At 36.7% G+C, this 16419-nt stretch overlaps 2 protein-coding genes across 3 annotated transcripts in view; one reads left to right on the top strand and one right to left on the bottom strand.

The window, feature by feature from the left end:
• The window catches only part of LOC148947240 (mpv17-like protein), a 75887-nt gene extending 71694 nt beyond the window's left edge, over positions 1-4193 (bottom strand). Inside the window, exon 1 of one of the 2 annotated variants that reach the window (XM_089096944.1) lies at positions 4142-4193. The gene's annotated coding sequence lies outside the window, so the exon portion shown is untranslated. Of the gene's footprint in view, positions 1-4114 lie in introns of both variants that reach the window. The other variant, XM_089096945.1, reaches the window with a different exon arrangement.
• A 19-nt stretch (positions 4194-4212) lies between these two features.
• LOC148947238 (nardilysin-like) overlaps positions 4213-16419 on the top strand; it is a 154293-nt gene continuing 142086 nt past the window's right edge. The window contains exon 1 of the mRNA XM_089096942.1: positions 4213-4373. Coding sequence (XP_088953068.1) covers positions 4213-4373 — 161 coding nt within the window. The remainder of the gene's footprint in view (positions 4374-16419) is intronic.

Raw genomic sequence — 16419 nt, 5'->3', positions numbered from 1 at the left:
TATATGTTCATTTTGTAAAAGTTGTATAATTCATAAACATTGATTTGTCAATATTAAGTTTAATAAAAAATATTCAAAACAAATCCACCATGTTTTCTTCTTATTCTGCTGAAAAGTCATGCACCAGAATTTTTTGGGCTAAACAGACCAAAAGTCTACCTTTTTTAACTAATGAAACAAGTAAGCTAATTAATAGAAAAAATTGAGCATGGAATTGTTACAGGAAAAAGAAAACCTCAGAAAATTATCAACTCTTAAAAACTCTTTATAATCAGACAACCAGCCATGTCAAGCAGTTGAAAAGAAGGTTTGAGGAACAATTGGCTGAGAATGTTAGGGATAACCATAATTATTTCTGGCATTATCCCTCTCAAAAATGTTGCAGCAGATGCACTGTCCCTGATATCCTGTAGAATAGCCAACCAGTTGCTGATCCCAAGCTGAAAGTTAAAATATTCAACCAACAATTTGCATCTGTTTTTTCCTCCAATTCCAGTACTGTTTTTCCCCCCACCTCCTATATGTCTTTTATCACATAATTTGGAACCTATTCTGATTAATGATTCAATAGTTCTAAAGGAACTAATGTCCCTCAAAATGAATAAATCTGCTAGGCAAGAACTGAATTCATCTTTGCATCCTCCATGAATGTTGCACAGTCTTGTCTCAACCTCTTTCCTTACTGTTCAAATTATCATTAAATCGTTCCAGATTACCTCTGGATTGGAAAACAGCCCATATCATTCCAATATTTAAGAAAGGTAGAAAGAACCTTGCTGAAAATTACCAACCTATCAGCCTGACATGAGAAGTTTTTAAGGTTTTTGAAAGAATAATCAATTCTACAGTTATTAGACATCTTGAAGCAAATAATCTTTAGCACAGCTCTGAGCATGGCTTCTGTTCCAGAAGATCTGTTGATACAAATCTCCTTGAATCATATGACTATATCACTAAGTTACCTGATGCAGGGGTGCCTACTGACATGATTCTTCTTGACTTTTCTAAAGCTTTTGACAAAGTTTGTCACACATAACTTGCAATCAAATTATGTGCTGTCTAGAGAAGCCCCTGCTCTGGATCCATGGTTTTCTTTATATGCAATCTCAATGTGTTCAGTTATTTAATGACTCTGGTACCATAGCTGTATTCTTTCTTTGTTTAAGAGTGATTTGAGTGGAAATCCTCGGGGTAGTGTTTTGGGCCCTATACTTTTTAATATCTTCATCAATGATGCTCCTTCTACCATCAGTAGTAAACTAACACTCCATGCTGTCAACCTGAAGCTCATTGAACCAGCCTTGTCCTGTGAAGATCATACCCTTCAACAAAATAGTTTTGGATTGCTTGATCAATGGGCTGAGGCTTCTTAAATTTAATGTTGTCAAGTGCCATGTCATTCACCTTGGCAAAATGAACCCTTGTCAATCTTTTTGTCTCTCATGTCACCCACTTTCCTCTGTAAATACTGAGCAAAAACTTGGAATCACAGTTGATAATGAATTCAAATTCAGCACTCATGCTAAGAAGTCTGGAGCTGGGGCAGATTAAGCATACTCTTTGCACTTCTACCACTAAAGTCATCAGTCTTCTGTATAAGGAACTTATGCATCCTAAGCTTGAAGTTGGAATGTCTCCAGCCTCCCCTTATTTCAAAAAAGACATAAGTGTTGGAAGATGTGCATAGACATGCCACTAAAGTGATATCTGGCATGCAGGAACATTCTTACCCTGCAAGACTAGCAAAGCTGAAACTCCCAACTCTTGTATACAGGAGAAATAGAGGGCAATGCCATTTTAACCAATAAGTTAATGAGGGCTAATGCACTCCCAGGATTAATTCCTACTGTTGGCCCTAACTCAAGAACTAGAAGTCATCAGTTGAAACATGTTAAGCAACCTACCCTATCCAGAGTCCCAGCTCAATTCTTTTCCTCAAGAATCATCAGCACTTGAAATAAACTCTCTGAAAAACTATTACTGCTGAAACTATGTAAATCTTCAAACAAAGATTGGATTGGATGCTGAATGGTCTACCAGAGTTTAAACTCAACTGCAAAGCTATGGATCAGCACAGTGAACCTAGTCACTAAAAAATCCTAAATACAACTCAAATTGTCAACTTTGGAGCTCTATAAGGAGCAATCCTTAGATTGCTCCAAGCTGCAATTTAAGATAAGGTATTCTGTTAGGCCACTTAAAAACTGCTGTTTCATCTGTTTGTCAAAAAATACAAAAAGCTGACAGAAGAAACATGGCAGAAGGAAAAATGGAGAAATTGCATTAAATCTTTATCAAAGTTTTGAAAAATCAATGCTTGCAGATTATATAACTTTAAAAAACAAACTTTATAATGAAGTAGTAACTTTGAAACCAATGTTTTAACCCTTTTGATACAAAAAAAAACCATAGAAAGAAGTAATCATTTTCAATGGTTCAAAAAAGGCTTAAAACTGGATTTGCAAGAAAAGTGATTATTATATTCAGATATAGCATTAAAAATGACATCTAGTGATATGTTCACTTTATTTGTAGGTCAATAATATTAACTGCTCTGGCTCAAAACAGGCTAACCAAAGTTTAAAAACATGCTTCTGAAAAAAAAACTGGCTAGGGATAAAAAAATTCATTTCAAGCTGATTTACAAAAGGTAATTATTATTTTCACTGTTCTTAACAGTAAGATACTGTTATGAAAACAAGTCTGCAGAAATTGAAAAGAGCCAAAACCCCCTCAAAATGATTTAATACTTGAGGGGCTTCAGGCTCTTTGGTTCAATCAAATATAATTTCCCCCAGAAGCAATTATTGAATTGTGAGAGCATAATAAAAGGCATCAAGTGACATATTCAAGCAAATTTGCAGGTGGCACAATAATTTTGCTAGGATGAAAGTGAAAATGTCATTTGATGCCTTTTTTATGCTCCTTCATAATGTAATAATTGCTTCTGTTGTAAATTGCATCTTGAGCCCTTAAAGGGGCCCCAAAGGTATTTAATATGAATTATGAAAGAGCATAAAAAAAGTTAGAATTGAGTTGCCTAATAAATGAGGTTTGGATTGTTATAAATAAGGGTAAAGTTCTACCAAATCATATTATTGAGTTAGGACTAAAGTGAATACACCATTCGATGCCTTTTTTTATGCTGATTAAAAATATAATAATCATTTCTATCGGAAATGAATTTCAGCCCCCTCCCCTATAGGCCTATATGCCAATTCAGGGTTAGGTTCGGTATATATATAGGGGGGGGGGCTGAAATTCATTTGCAATAGAAATGATTATTATATTCATAATCAGCATAAAAAAGGCATCAAATGGTGTATTCACTTTATTCCTAACTCAATAATATGATTTGGTAGCCTAGAACTTTACCTAAATAAGTATTTTTGGAATATGTTACTCATGAATAACTTATTTATAAATTAGTGATATGTTTTTAACCACTTTTCAATAACTTAACTAGTGTTGATAACTTGTTTGTGTGGTTACAAAATGAAATACCTTTGAGGCCCCTTTAAGGGCTCAAGATGCAATTTGCAACAGAATAAATTATTGTGTCATGAAAGAGCATGAAAAAAGGCATCATGACATTTTCACTTTCATCCTATCTAAATTATTGTGCCACCTGCAAATTTACCTGTATTCATCATTTTTTCTAAAAATATATAGGCTAGGCTATGTAGGCCTATGTAATTTGAACATTAAATGGGAAACAAGTGTCAAAATAGAGTGAAATGCCATAATTAAAAAATTTAATCCTTAATTTAATTATTGAGGAATGATATAATTAGCCTAAGTATTTTAGAATGTTTAAATGTGTGTTCTCATGTTTTTATATGCCTAGTGTTTTCCATTAAATGGGGCCCAACTGTAGACTAATACTAATATTATTGCAGGCTATACATGGGGAGCTGGAATGCACTATCAAAGTAGCAAATACTATACTTGTACAGAGCATAGGCCTGTTGGGGAATTAAAAAGTAGACTAGCCTTCTCTTTAGTTAGGCTATTAGTTTCCTTTAGAAGAGTTCTAACTCTGGTATAAAACAAGATTCAATGAACAAATTTGTTGGAAAATCAAACAGATCAGCTGACGGATATTTATGCTTACACAGCATATTATTATGTTTCAGCTTACACAGTTGCTTTTTCATATATTTCTGCTAGTCCTACCAATTCCTACTATTCCGGTTCTTCTTCAGAATCTTTATGTCCTTCTTATTAAAATTTCTTTCGCTACCATCTGTCTTTTTTCTGCTTTTGCTACAATTTGAAATCAAAAAGCCTGCTAGTTTTCAGTCTGAAGATACTCAGCCTATGGGTACTATGGAACAGCCTCTGAAATCCGAAAATGACAAAAAGCTGTACAGGTAAGCTTTATTACAAAGCTAAATTTGTTTTTTTTTACTGTAGGCTATATTTATGTTGGCTAGTCCTAGCCTATTTGTTGTTTCTATTGTCAGTCCAACTGGGCCTAGCCTAGTAAATTTGTGGTTTCCTTGATTATTTTGCTATGCTAGTTAATTTATGAAGATACTATTTTAACTTTTATTCCAGTATTAGGATAAAATTGTGGTTGAGGTTTTGGGAAAATTCTACTTTAGTTACTTTTCACTGTTTGAAAGGAGCTAGGTTAGGAAAATGAAACTTTCAGGGATGGGTCTACCAGTTAATTACCTTAAATCGCACTTGCTAGCGATAGGATGAATCCTGTGTCCGCCAGCTTCAGTGATGATATTTAATCATCATCTGTGGCGTCCCAAATGGTGCACCACGGTTTGTTGAGCCACTCCCTATCCACTGATGACTTGAATGCATCCATGCTGGCAGAGGTTACTGTTTTTTCACTAAGGGAGTTCCACAAGCTGACAACTCTATTTGAGAAGAACTTGTTCCTTAGTCTGGTGTTGGCTCATTTTCAGAATTGCTTTTGAGAATGACCACGAGTTCTGTTTGAATTGTCCAGTTGGAAAAGGCCAGGAATGGTATCCTCAGCATTTAGGAGCTTGTATGCTGTTATCACATCGCCTCGTTTGCGACGATATGTTAGAGATGGTATTCTAAGCTTACGGAGATGGGATGGATAAGGGACATCATAGAGGTCTCTAATACATTTCGTTGCCCTCCTCTGGACTGATTCTAGTGCTGCTTGGTCTGTCTTATTGATTGGGCATGCAATACACATTCCAAACTCTAGCCTTGGTCGAACTAGACTCTTGTATAGCTTGGTCATAAGAGTTGGAGATCTGCTAGTGAACGTTCTTTTGATTAAGCCAAGAGTCTGATTAGCCTTCGCAATAGTCGCTTGTGCATGAATATGAAATTTCAATTCATTGTCTACCAGGACACCAAGATCTCTCTCTGCGTGGCTGCTGGAAATGGCATTTTGGGACCCATCCCTACAATCCATATGGTACTGAGTGTGTGGGTTTTTCTTCCCAAGGTGGAGAGTCTTGAATTTTGATGCGTTGAATTCAAGCCTCCAAATATTAGTCCAGTGAGTGAATATATTAAGGTCCAGTTGGATTGACTTAATATTCTCTGCTGTGTCTGCACAACCAATAAGTTTCGAGTCATCAGCATAGAGGCTTACTTTGTTGTTTAGGATTTTTGGCATATCATTTATATATATATTAAATAAAGTCGGACCCAAAACCGTGCCCTGGGGGACACCACTTCCAACAGCGGCCACCTCGGAGACAAGCGTCCCTCCACCCTCACCAAATCCTTTAACCATTTATTTTCTATCTCTTAAGAACTTCATCCCCCGCTCAACAACCAAACCCCTCACCTCAATCGCTTTTAGCTTGATTTGAAGTTTTTTATGGCAGACTTTGTCAAATTCCTTTGTCAAATCGATTAGTATGATGTCGACTGGGAACCCTAGATCTAGAAGATCGGTGATTTAATTATAAGAATCAATCAAGTTTGTTTCAACCGACCGACCAGACCTAAAGCCATGCTGACATGATGAGAACAGTCTATTGGTTGTCAAGTGTTTCAGGATTGCAGTGTTAACAATCGCTTCTGGTAGCTTCCCGACTGCAGAGGTGACACTGATTGGCCGGTAATGGCTTGCGTCTTCTTTGCTGCCACCCTTATGTATGGGAGTTATGTGGGCCGTACGCCAATCCTGCGAGATACACTTTTCATCAAGGGATTTCTGAAAAAGGTGAGTGAGCGGGCCTGATAGTTCAACATGCAATTCTTTAAGAAGCCTTGGGTGTACACCATCAGGTCCCACCGACTTATTTGGATTCAACTTTTTAGGCATGCCTCTACATCTACCCTATTGACTGTAATCCGGGGCATAGGGGTTATGATGGTATAGGTGGGGGGTCTGGAAGAGGGGCATTATCAGGTGGAGTAAATACAGATGTAAACTGCCTATTTACGGCATTGGCAATTTCTTTTGGGTCATCTATTATACGGTCATTATCTTTAAGTCGCGTAACAGAGTATCTACCAGGTTTACGGGCTGAGGCATAATTCCAAAAGCGTTTTGGATTTAACTTGCTTGCTGCTGCTACAGCCTTCTCATGCTATTCAAATAACTTTCTGGATAGATTTCTGACTTGATTTTGTGTCTTGGTATATTTTGTGTAGTGGTTCTTATTGTGTATATTCTGTTTATATAGTCTCCAATACCTTTTCTTTTTATTTCTTGCTCTCTTTAATTCTTTGGTCATAAATGGTAGCATTTTGGGTTTACGAGCCCATCTTACTGCAGTATTTTTCTCTGAGACCTCTAGCAGTATTTTCTTCATCATATTCCACGATTTATCAACATCCTTCTCAGTGATAAAGGACCAATCCTGCCCCACCAACTCTTGCTTCATCAGACGGTAATCTCTATACACATGTTTGGTAAAAACTGATTTTTCTGGATACAGTCTAAGGGAGCATCGTATGGCAGCGTGATTGCTTGCACCAAAGGGCGGTAGTGGGGCCACCTTTAAGAGCGCTTCATGGTTGTTTACTATTACGAGGTCCAGCAATGATGGGGGGTGGCCATCCCGGTACCTAGTCGGAAAAGTTACAGATTGGCAAAGTGAATAGCTAGCTTGAAGCTAATGAAATGATGCAATTGATTTCTGTCCATAATAGCTGCTGCAATGTATCTATCGGAAAAAAATTATCTCGAAATTACCAACTATGAGCGTGTTTCACGTTAGCGCTACTGTTCTATCAATTGGTTCTACCACTTCTAAAAAGGACCTCTTTAAATTAGGGGAACTCGGACTTCTGTAAATCGTACCAATCTGTATTGGCTCACCAGATAGGTTTATAGAAATCCACACTTGTTCTAGGTAAGGCTCATATTCAATATTAATATTTCTTACCTGGAAAGTATCTCGGATGTATAGGACGATTCCCCTTCCTTCCTCCTTTGATAGGTTGCTGATTATTTTGTATCCCGGTATCTGTATCTGAAAGCAGCATTTCAGAGTTTTTGGTGAAGGTGGTGTAGCTTTCTATTTTGAAATAGCAGAGGTCTTAAGTTGGTGCCTCAAGGAACTGTTTTGGGACCTAGACTTTTCAATATCTACAATAACAGTGCTAAAAAAAAAACAGGAATGATAAACTAAGCCTATATGCTGATGACTCACAACTGATTGGTCCTGTTGTGACACAGCAGGTTGTAGCCTCAATATTGTCAGATCCTGATTGCTTTTGCAAATAGGTCAATATATGGAGACTCCAGTTTAATGTTGAAAAGTGCAAGGTTCTCCATTTTGGAAAAAATAACCCACAATGGCAATATTCAGTGTTATCGAATTCTGGTGAGAGACAACCAATTTCCAAGAGTACCTCATGAAAATATTTGGGGGTTGTTGTGGATGAAGAGCTCAAATTCAACTGCCACACCCATGCTGCAGTAGCAGGGCTAACCAGATTCTTGGTATCATCAAGCAAACAATCACTAGTAGATCCCCAGCAAATAGTGACTAAACTCTATAAAAGCCTGGTGAGACCTAGATTGGAGTATGGAATGTGTGTTGCCACACCAATTAATAAAACAGACCAGATGGCTCTTGAATCTGCTCAAAGATGGGCAACAAAATGCATAAGGGTCTCAAATTGTTGACGTTTTGCTATCAAAAATTGTGTCAGGCATTATCAAAATTTTGACAAGTACAGTCCAAATCTTGTGTAGTATTTTCAAAATCTTGTGATAATTAAATCTTTCATAATTAAACATTATTAGATAATATTTCTACATCAAGTAATCTCTTCCAAACAGGAGGTCTGCTAAATGATAAGACTAATCCCTACTGTAGTGTCTGGTCTGTGCTTAAATTGTTGGCCTAATAATGTTGTGAATATTAGAAAGAGGAATTTTAATGAAGTTAATATTTTTAGTCTTAAAAGTAATTTGTCAGGAATGGATTAGAATTATATTCTGGAATTGAAGTACCCTGTAGAGCCTACAGTGATGTTTCTAGAAAAATTCTAAAATGCTTTAAATGAAGAATGTCCATTCATGTCTTGTAATTGTAAAAAGTATGATATTCCTACTAAGCTGTGGATTTTGCCTGGTATTTTGAGATCCCTACAGATAAAGAATTCACTATTTAGAAAATGTGTTTCAAAACCAAATCAGGAAAATAAATCAAATTTTAGTAGTAATAAAACAAAATTATCAAAATTGATTTTTAATGCAAAAAGCTGTACGGTATTTTGAGGCTCAATTTTGCAATCACCAGGTAGCCAAAAAAGATATTGATATTAATTAATTTGTTAGTTGGCAAACATAAAATGTCTTTACAACCAAGTGAAATGATTGGCCAAAATGGGATTATGGTAAATGATGAAAAAGAAATTGCTTATAATGGATTAGAATTATATTCTGGAATTGAAGTACCCTGTAGAGCCTACAGTGATGTTTCTAGAAAAATTCTAAAATGCTTTAAATGAAGAATGTCCATTCATGTCTTGTAATTGTAAAAAGTATGATATTCCTACTAAGCTGTGGATTTTGCCTGGTATTTTGAGATCCCTACAGATAAAGAATTCACTATTTAGAAAATGTGTTTCAAAACCAAATCAGGAAAATAAATCAAATTTTAGTAGTAATAAAACAAAATTATCAAAATTGATTTTTAATGCAAAAAGCTGTACGGTATTTTGAGGCTCAATTTTTGCAATCACCAGGTAGCCAAAAAAGATATTGATATTAATTAATTTGTTAGTTGGCAAACATAAAATGTCTTTACAACCAAGTGAAATGATTGGCCAAAATGGGATTATGGTAAATGATGAAAAAGAAATTGCCTATATTTTAAATCAGTATTTGTTAGTATCAGTGAACAAAACAGCAAGTTCATCATCACCTATGTCAGATTATGATTCCCACTGTAAGTACCTGCTACCAAATTTAAACAAATTGATGTTCCTGTCTCCAGTTACAGAATCCAAGGTGATAAACATCATTACACTTATGAAATATGGCAATTCTGAAGGCTAGACAGTTCTATTTCTAACCTTGTGAAATTAGTTATGTGTGGTTTTACAAATGAAAAATTTAATGTTTCAGACATGAGTTTTTCCTGTTTTTTTTAAGGTTTCAAAAGTTATTTCTCTACACCAAGGGGATGACTGTAATAATCTGTCTAATTTCCAAGCAATTTCAACACTCTCCGCATTTCTAAGATTGTAGAAAGAGCATTATATAACCAAATGTATAATTTTTTTTGAAAATAGAATTGTTTTCAGGGCTTCCATTTGGTTTCCAGAATGGATATGGGACTGATCATCCCATAATAATTATTATCTAATTTGTGAGTGATTGTCCGGACAAAGTAGAAATTTCTGGAAGCCTCCATCTGGACATTCAAACAGCATTCAACTTAATTTCTCATTTTATTTTATAAGCTTAAATATTTGGAAGTTCATGGGAAAGCACTGGATTTAGTAAAATCATATCTTTCTGAGACAACACAAGTTACTTTAATTAATACTTCTGATAATTCTTTCCTTCCATTATTGTCATCAATTGGTGTCCCTAAGTTTTCAATTATTGGCCCTCTGTTCTTTCTTCTTTATTAATCAAAAAAAAAATTTTGCACAAAATAAGTTATTCAAAAAAAGATCAAGAACTCCACTAAACCAAAAATGAACAAAAATAGAACCAAATAATCTACCAACCACACAGCAACCAAAAATCAATAACAAAACTCAATTAAAATCCAAGACAGATATAAAGTAAAACAAGTGAAGTTCCAAGTAGGCAGAAAAGAATCTCAGTATAGTGCTAAGCCTGGTGCTTTCTAGAAACTAGAATAGTATTTTTATTTTGCTTAAAAAAATAAAATGAATTTACTGAAAAAAATGTGCAATGTCAATTTAATATACATAGGCTATGCTGATATTTATTCCTTAAAATCTTAATTATTTTTTTTCTTAAAGTTATAAAAGCGAAAACATTTAAAAGAATTTTTTTTCAGTAAAGTACAAATTATATTCTGCCTTTTCGAAAGTATAGAGTTTAGAACCCTACTCAGATTAATTTCTGCTGGTTTTGAGTTTAACTTATTTTAATGACCTTTCTGATAGGCTCAACAAAATGGCTATATCAAAATTTTGATTGGAAGTGTTTGGGGAAATGATAGGCGGGGAGGGAGACATTTAACCTCTGATCACTTTTGACTAATACAAAAAAGGCAGTAGTCCTCTCAATTTCCAATCGAATGAGCCCTTTTTGAAGCTTCTGCAATGAAATTTTCTATGAAAACGTTATATGCCCCAAGGGCATAACTTACAACCCTTGTCATGAGTGCTGTGGGGGGGGGGGAGGGGTTCATCCTCAAAGAAATAAGTTCCAGACCTTTTAGCTATGCTGAAAACAATGCCCATATCGAAATATTGATTAGAATCTTTTGGAGAAATGATGGGCATTTGGGGGGGGGATTCTCCCTCTGATTACTTTCGACTATTAAAAAGGGCAATGGCCCTCTCAATTTCCAATCGAATGAGCCTTTTTGGAAGTTTTATGACAACACTTTCTATATGAGATTTTATGCCCCCAGGGCATAACTTACAACCTTAGCCCTGAGGGCTGTTGGGGGTTATCATACTCAAAAACATAATTTCTGGACCCTTCAACTAAGTTCAACAAAATTGCTACATCAAAATGTTGATCAGAAGTGTTTGGGGAAATGATGGGTATGGGGGGAGGGGCATTCACCCTCCGATCACTTTTGACTTTTAGTAAGGACAGTAGCCCTCTCAATTCCCAATTGAATGAGCCCTTTTTGAAGTTTCCATGACAATGCTGGCAAAGACCTAATTTCCAGAACTTCCAACTATGTTGATCAAGATGTCTATCTCAAAATTTTGATTTAATGTGTTTGGGGAAAAGGTAGGCTTGAGAGGGGCGTTAGTTGCCCTCCAATCATTTTCGACTATTAAATAGGGCACTAGCGCTCTCAATTTCCAATCAAATGAGCCCTTTTTTAAGTTTCTATGACAATGCTTTCTAGAAAACCTTATGTGCCCCCAGGGCACATAAGGTTATGTGCCCCTTGTGCTGAGGGGTTTGAGGGGAGTGTCATCCTCAAAGGCATAATTTCCGGACTTTTCAACTACGTTGAACAAAATGGCTATCTCAAAATTTTATTGGATGTTTTTTGGGGAAATAGTGGGCGTGGGAGGGGTGTTAGTTTTCCTTCAATCATTTTTGACTAATAAAAAGGGCACTAGCCCTTCGAAGTTTTCAAAGTTTCTATAACAACGCTCTATAAGAACCTTATATACCTCCAGGGCATAACTTACTACCCTTGCATTGAGGGATGGGGGGGGGGGTTGAATGTCCTCAAGAACATAATATCCAGAACTTTCAACTATGTTGAAAAAAATGGCTATCTCAAAATTTTGATTGGATGTGTTTGGGGAAATGGTGGGCGTGAGAGGGAGGTTAGTTGCCGTCCAATCAGTTTCGACTAGCCTAATAAAAAGAGCACTAGCCCTTTCACTTTCAAATTGAATGAGCTTTTTTTGAAATTTATATGACAACATTTTCTATAAAAAACCCTATATGTAAAACCCCATACATAACTTTTAAAAAATATATAAAAAAACAGTGCATAACTTTTAACCTTAGCCCTGAGGGCTAAAATACCTTATCCTGAAATACCTAATTTCCAGAACTTTTATCTACGTTGAACAAAGTGACTGTCTCAAAATTTTGATTGGATGTGTTTGGGGAAATGGTGAGTTTGAGAGGGGGGCTAGTTGCCCTCCAATCACTTTTGACTATTAAAAAGGGAACTAGCCCTTTCAATTTCCAATCGAATGAGCCCTTTTTGAAGTCTCTACTAAAACGCTTTCTATAAAAACCTTATATGCCCCCTGGGTATAACTTCACAATCCTTGCCCTGAGAGCTGTGGGGGGTTTGTCATCCTCAAAATCATAATCTCCAGAACTTTCAACTATGTTGAACAAAATAGCTATCTCATAATTTTATGGGGTTAGTTGCCCTCCAATTACTTTCGACTATTAAAAAGGGCACTAGCCCTTTCAATCAAATGAATCCTTTTTGAAGTTTTATGACAACGCTTTCTATAAAAAACCTTATATGCCCCCAGGGTATAACTTACAACCCTTGCCCTGTGGTCTTGGGGGGTTGTCATCCTCAAAGACTTAATTTCCAAAACTTTCAACTACGTTGCAAGAAAATGGCTATCTCAAAATTTTGATTGTATGTCTTTGGGAAAATGGTGTGCGTGAGAGGGGGGTTTTCGCCCTCCAATTATTTTCGACTATTAAAAAGGCCACTATCCATTTTAATTTCCAATGGAATAAGCCCTTTTTGAAGTTTCTACGACAATGCTTTCTATAAAAACCTTATATGCCCCCAGGCCATAACTTAGTCGAAAGTGATTGGAAGGTAACTAACCCCCCTCTCACGCCCACCTTTTCCCCAAACAAATCCAATCAAAATTTTGAGATAGCCATTTTGCTCAGTGTAGTTGAAAGTTTTGAAAATTAGGTCTTTGAGGATGACACCCTCCCCCCCCACAGCCCTCAGGGCAAGAGTTGTAAGTTTTGTCCTGGGGGCATATAAGGTTTTTATAGAAAGCGTTGTCGTAGAAACTTCAAAAAGGACTCCTTCAATTGGAAATTGAAATGGCTAGTGCCCTTTTAATAGTTGAAAGTTATTGGAAGGCAACTAACACCCCTTTCACGCCCACCATTTATCCAAACACATCCAATCAAAATTTTGAGATAGCCATTTTGTTCAACATAGTTGAAAGTTCTGGAAATGATGTCTTTGAGGATGATAACTTCCTCAGAGCCCTCAGGGCAAGGGTTATAAGTTATACCCTGGGGGCATATAAGGTTTTTGTTGAAAAATTTGTCATAGAAACTTGAAAAGGGGCGCATTCGATTAAAAATTCAAAGGGCTAGTGCCTTATTATTCAAAGAGCTAGTGGCCTTTTTAATAGTCAAAAATAATTGGAGGGCAGCTAACCCCCCAGCTCACGCCCACCATTTCCCCAAAAACACATTCAATTACAATTTTGAGATAGCTATTTTGTTCAACTTAGTTAAAAGTTCTGGAAATTATGATTTTGAAGATGACAAACCCCCCAATCTCCTCAGGCCACGAGTTGTAAGTTATGCCCTGGGGGCCTATAAGGTTTTTATAGAAAGGTTTTCGATTGGAAATTGATTGCAATTGGCAAGATATAAAGCGTTTCGATTGGAAATTGATTGCGATTGGCAATTTCCATTCGATTGAAAATTGAAAGGGCTAGTGCCCTTTTTAATAGTCGAAAGTGATTGGAGGGCAGCTAGCCAACCTCTCAAACTCACCATTTCCCCAAACACATCCAATCAAAATTTTGAGATATTCATTTTGTTCAACGTAGATGAAAGTTTTGGAAATTAGGTCTTTCAGTCTGGCACTCCCCCCAGAGCCCTCAGGGCTAAGGTTATAAGTTATGCCCTTGGGGCATATAGTTTTTTTTTATAGAAAATGTTGTCGTAGAAACTTCAAAAAAGGCTCATTTAATTGGAAAGTGAAAGGGCTAGTGCCCTTTTTAATAGGCTACTCAATACTGATTGGAGGGCAACTAACCTCTCTCACGCCCACCATTTCCGCAAACATTTCCAATCAAAATTTAGAGATAGCCATTTTTATCAACCTTCTTGAAAGTTCTGGATATTATGTCTTTGAGGATGATCTTTGAGTAGGGTTTTGTAGAGTATGTCTTTGAGTAGGGTTTTGAACCCTACTCATATTAATTTCTGCTCGTTTTGAGTCTGACTCTGTTTTCTATTTTAAAATCTGTTCGCTTCGGGTTTCATTTATTTATTGATACTGATTTGTGGTAGCCTAGTTGTATGCTTGGTAGATTGTTTGATTCTGTTTTCTTTCATTTTTGGTTTGATGGAGTTCTTTACTTTTTTTGAAAAACTCATTTCGAGGAAAAAGTTTTTTAATTAACTTCTGTTCGTTTTATATTGACACAGTCTTTTTCAGGGAAAAAGAAAATAAAAGTTTGAATGTGTCCGGTTTTCGTTTAAGAATTTATTGTTTAAGCTGCTATTTATATGCTGGAGCAACTTTTTTCAGAAATTTTTAACAACATAAACTTTTTTCAAAATTATGACACAAAAAGCAGTGTTTAATTTTTCATTTCTTCAGCTCATTTTGTGAATGAGCTCTTTTAATACGTTGAACATAATGGCTATTACAAATTTTAATTGTAAGTGTTGGGGGAGATTATGGGCGTGGGGGGGGGGGCATTTTCCCTCTGATAATTTTCGCCTAATAGAAAATGCACTAGTCCTCTTAATTTCCAATCAAATGAGACCGTTTGGAAGCTTCTACGAAAAAACTTTCTATAAAACCTTATACACCCCAAGGGCATAACGTCAGCCCTTGTCCCGAGGGCTATCGGGGGAGTGGGTGCAATCCTCACATTGCCCGATCTTTCAACTACGTTAAATAACATGGATATGTTAAAATGTTATCGGAAATGTTTGGGGAAATGATGGGCATGGGAGATTCTCCCTCCGTTTACTTTCGACTATTAAAAAGGACAATAGGCCTCTCAATTTCCCAAAAAATTAGCCCTTTTTGAAGTTTTTACGACAACGCTTCTTATAAAAACCTTTTATGCCCCCAGGGCATAACTTACAACTTTAGCACTGAGATTGTGGGGGTTTGTCATACTGAAAGACACAGTTCTCGGAATCTTCAACTACCTTCAACAAAATGGCTATATCAAAATGTTGATCGGAAAAGTTTGGGGAAATGATGGGCGTGAGGGGAGGGGGTATTTGTCCTCCAATTCCAGTTCTAATTTCCAGAACTTTCAACTTTGTTGAACAAAATGGCTATCTCAAAATTTTCATTGGGTGGGTTTGGGGAAATGGTGGGCGGGAGAGGGGCCTTAGTAACCCTCCAATCACTTTCGACTATTAAAAAGGTCACTAGCCCTCTCAATTTCCAATTGAATGAGCCCCTTTTGAAGTTTCTACGACAACGCTATCTGTAAAAACCTTATATGCCCCAGGGCGTAACTTACAACTTTTGCCCTGGGGGGCTCTGGGGGTTTGTCATCCTCAAATACATAATTTCCAGAACTTTCAACTACGGTGAACAAAATGGCTATCTCGAAACTTTGATTGGATGTGTTTGGGGAAATGGTGGGTGTGAGAGGGGGGTTAGTTGCTCGCCATTCACTTTCGACTATTAAAAAGGGCACTAGCCCTTCAATTTCCAATTAAATCAGCCCTTTTTGAAGTTTCTAAGACAAAACTTTCTATAAGAACCTTATATGCCCCCAGGGCATAGCTTACAACCCTTGCCCTGAGGGCTGTGGAGAGGGGGGTTATCCTTCTCAAAGACCTAATTTCTAGAACTTTCAACTACGTTGAACAAAATGGATATCTCAAAATTTTGATTGAATGTGTTTGGGGAAATTGTGGGATTGAGAGGGGGGTTAGTTGCTCTTCAATCACTTCTGACTATTAATAAGGGCACAAGCCACTCCAATTTCCAATTGAATGAGCACTTTTTGAAGTTTCTACGATTACTCCTTCGATACGAAGTGCCCTGGTCTAAGACCAAGAAAAAATAAATAAATCATGGATTGTGCAAACATCGTTCTTTACTTAGGCAGCGCTATTGCGCTGTCTAAGACAACATTTTCAAAAAAAAATCTATATGCCCCAAGGGCATAATTTATAACCTTAGCCCTGAGGGCTCTGGGGGAATGCCATCCTGAAAGACCTAATTTCCAAAGCTTTTATCTAAGTTGAACAAAATGAATATCTCAAAATTTTGATTGGATGTGTTTGGGAAACCGTGAGTTTGAGAGGTTGGCTAGTTGCCCTCCTATCACTTTCGACTATTAAAAAGGGCACTAGCCCTTTCTATTTTCAATCGAATGGAAATTGCC

The sequence above is a fragment of the Artemia sp. Qi Xiang Cuo genome, chromosome 11, assembly GCF_049724085.1.
Source record: "Artemia sp. Qi Xiang Cuo chromosome 11, ASM4972408v1, whole genome shotgun sequence".
NCBI lineage: Eukaryota > Metazoa > Arthropoda > Branchiopoda > Anostraca > Artemiidae > Artemia > Artemia sp. Qi Xiang Cuo.
This window is presented reverse-complemented; position numbering and strand designations above follow the sequence as displayed.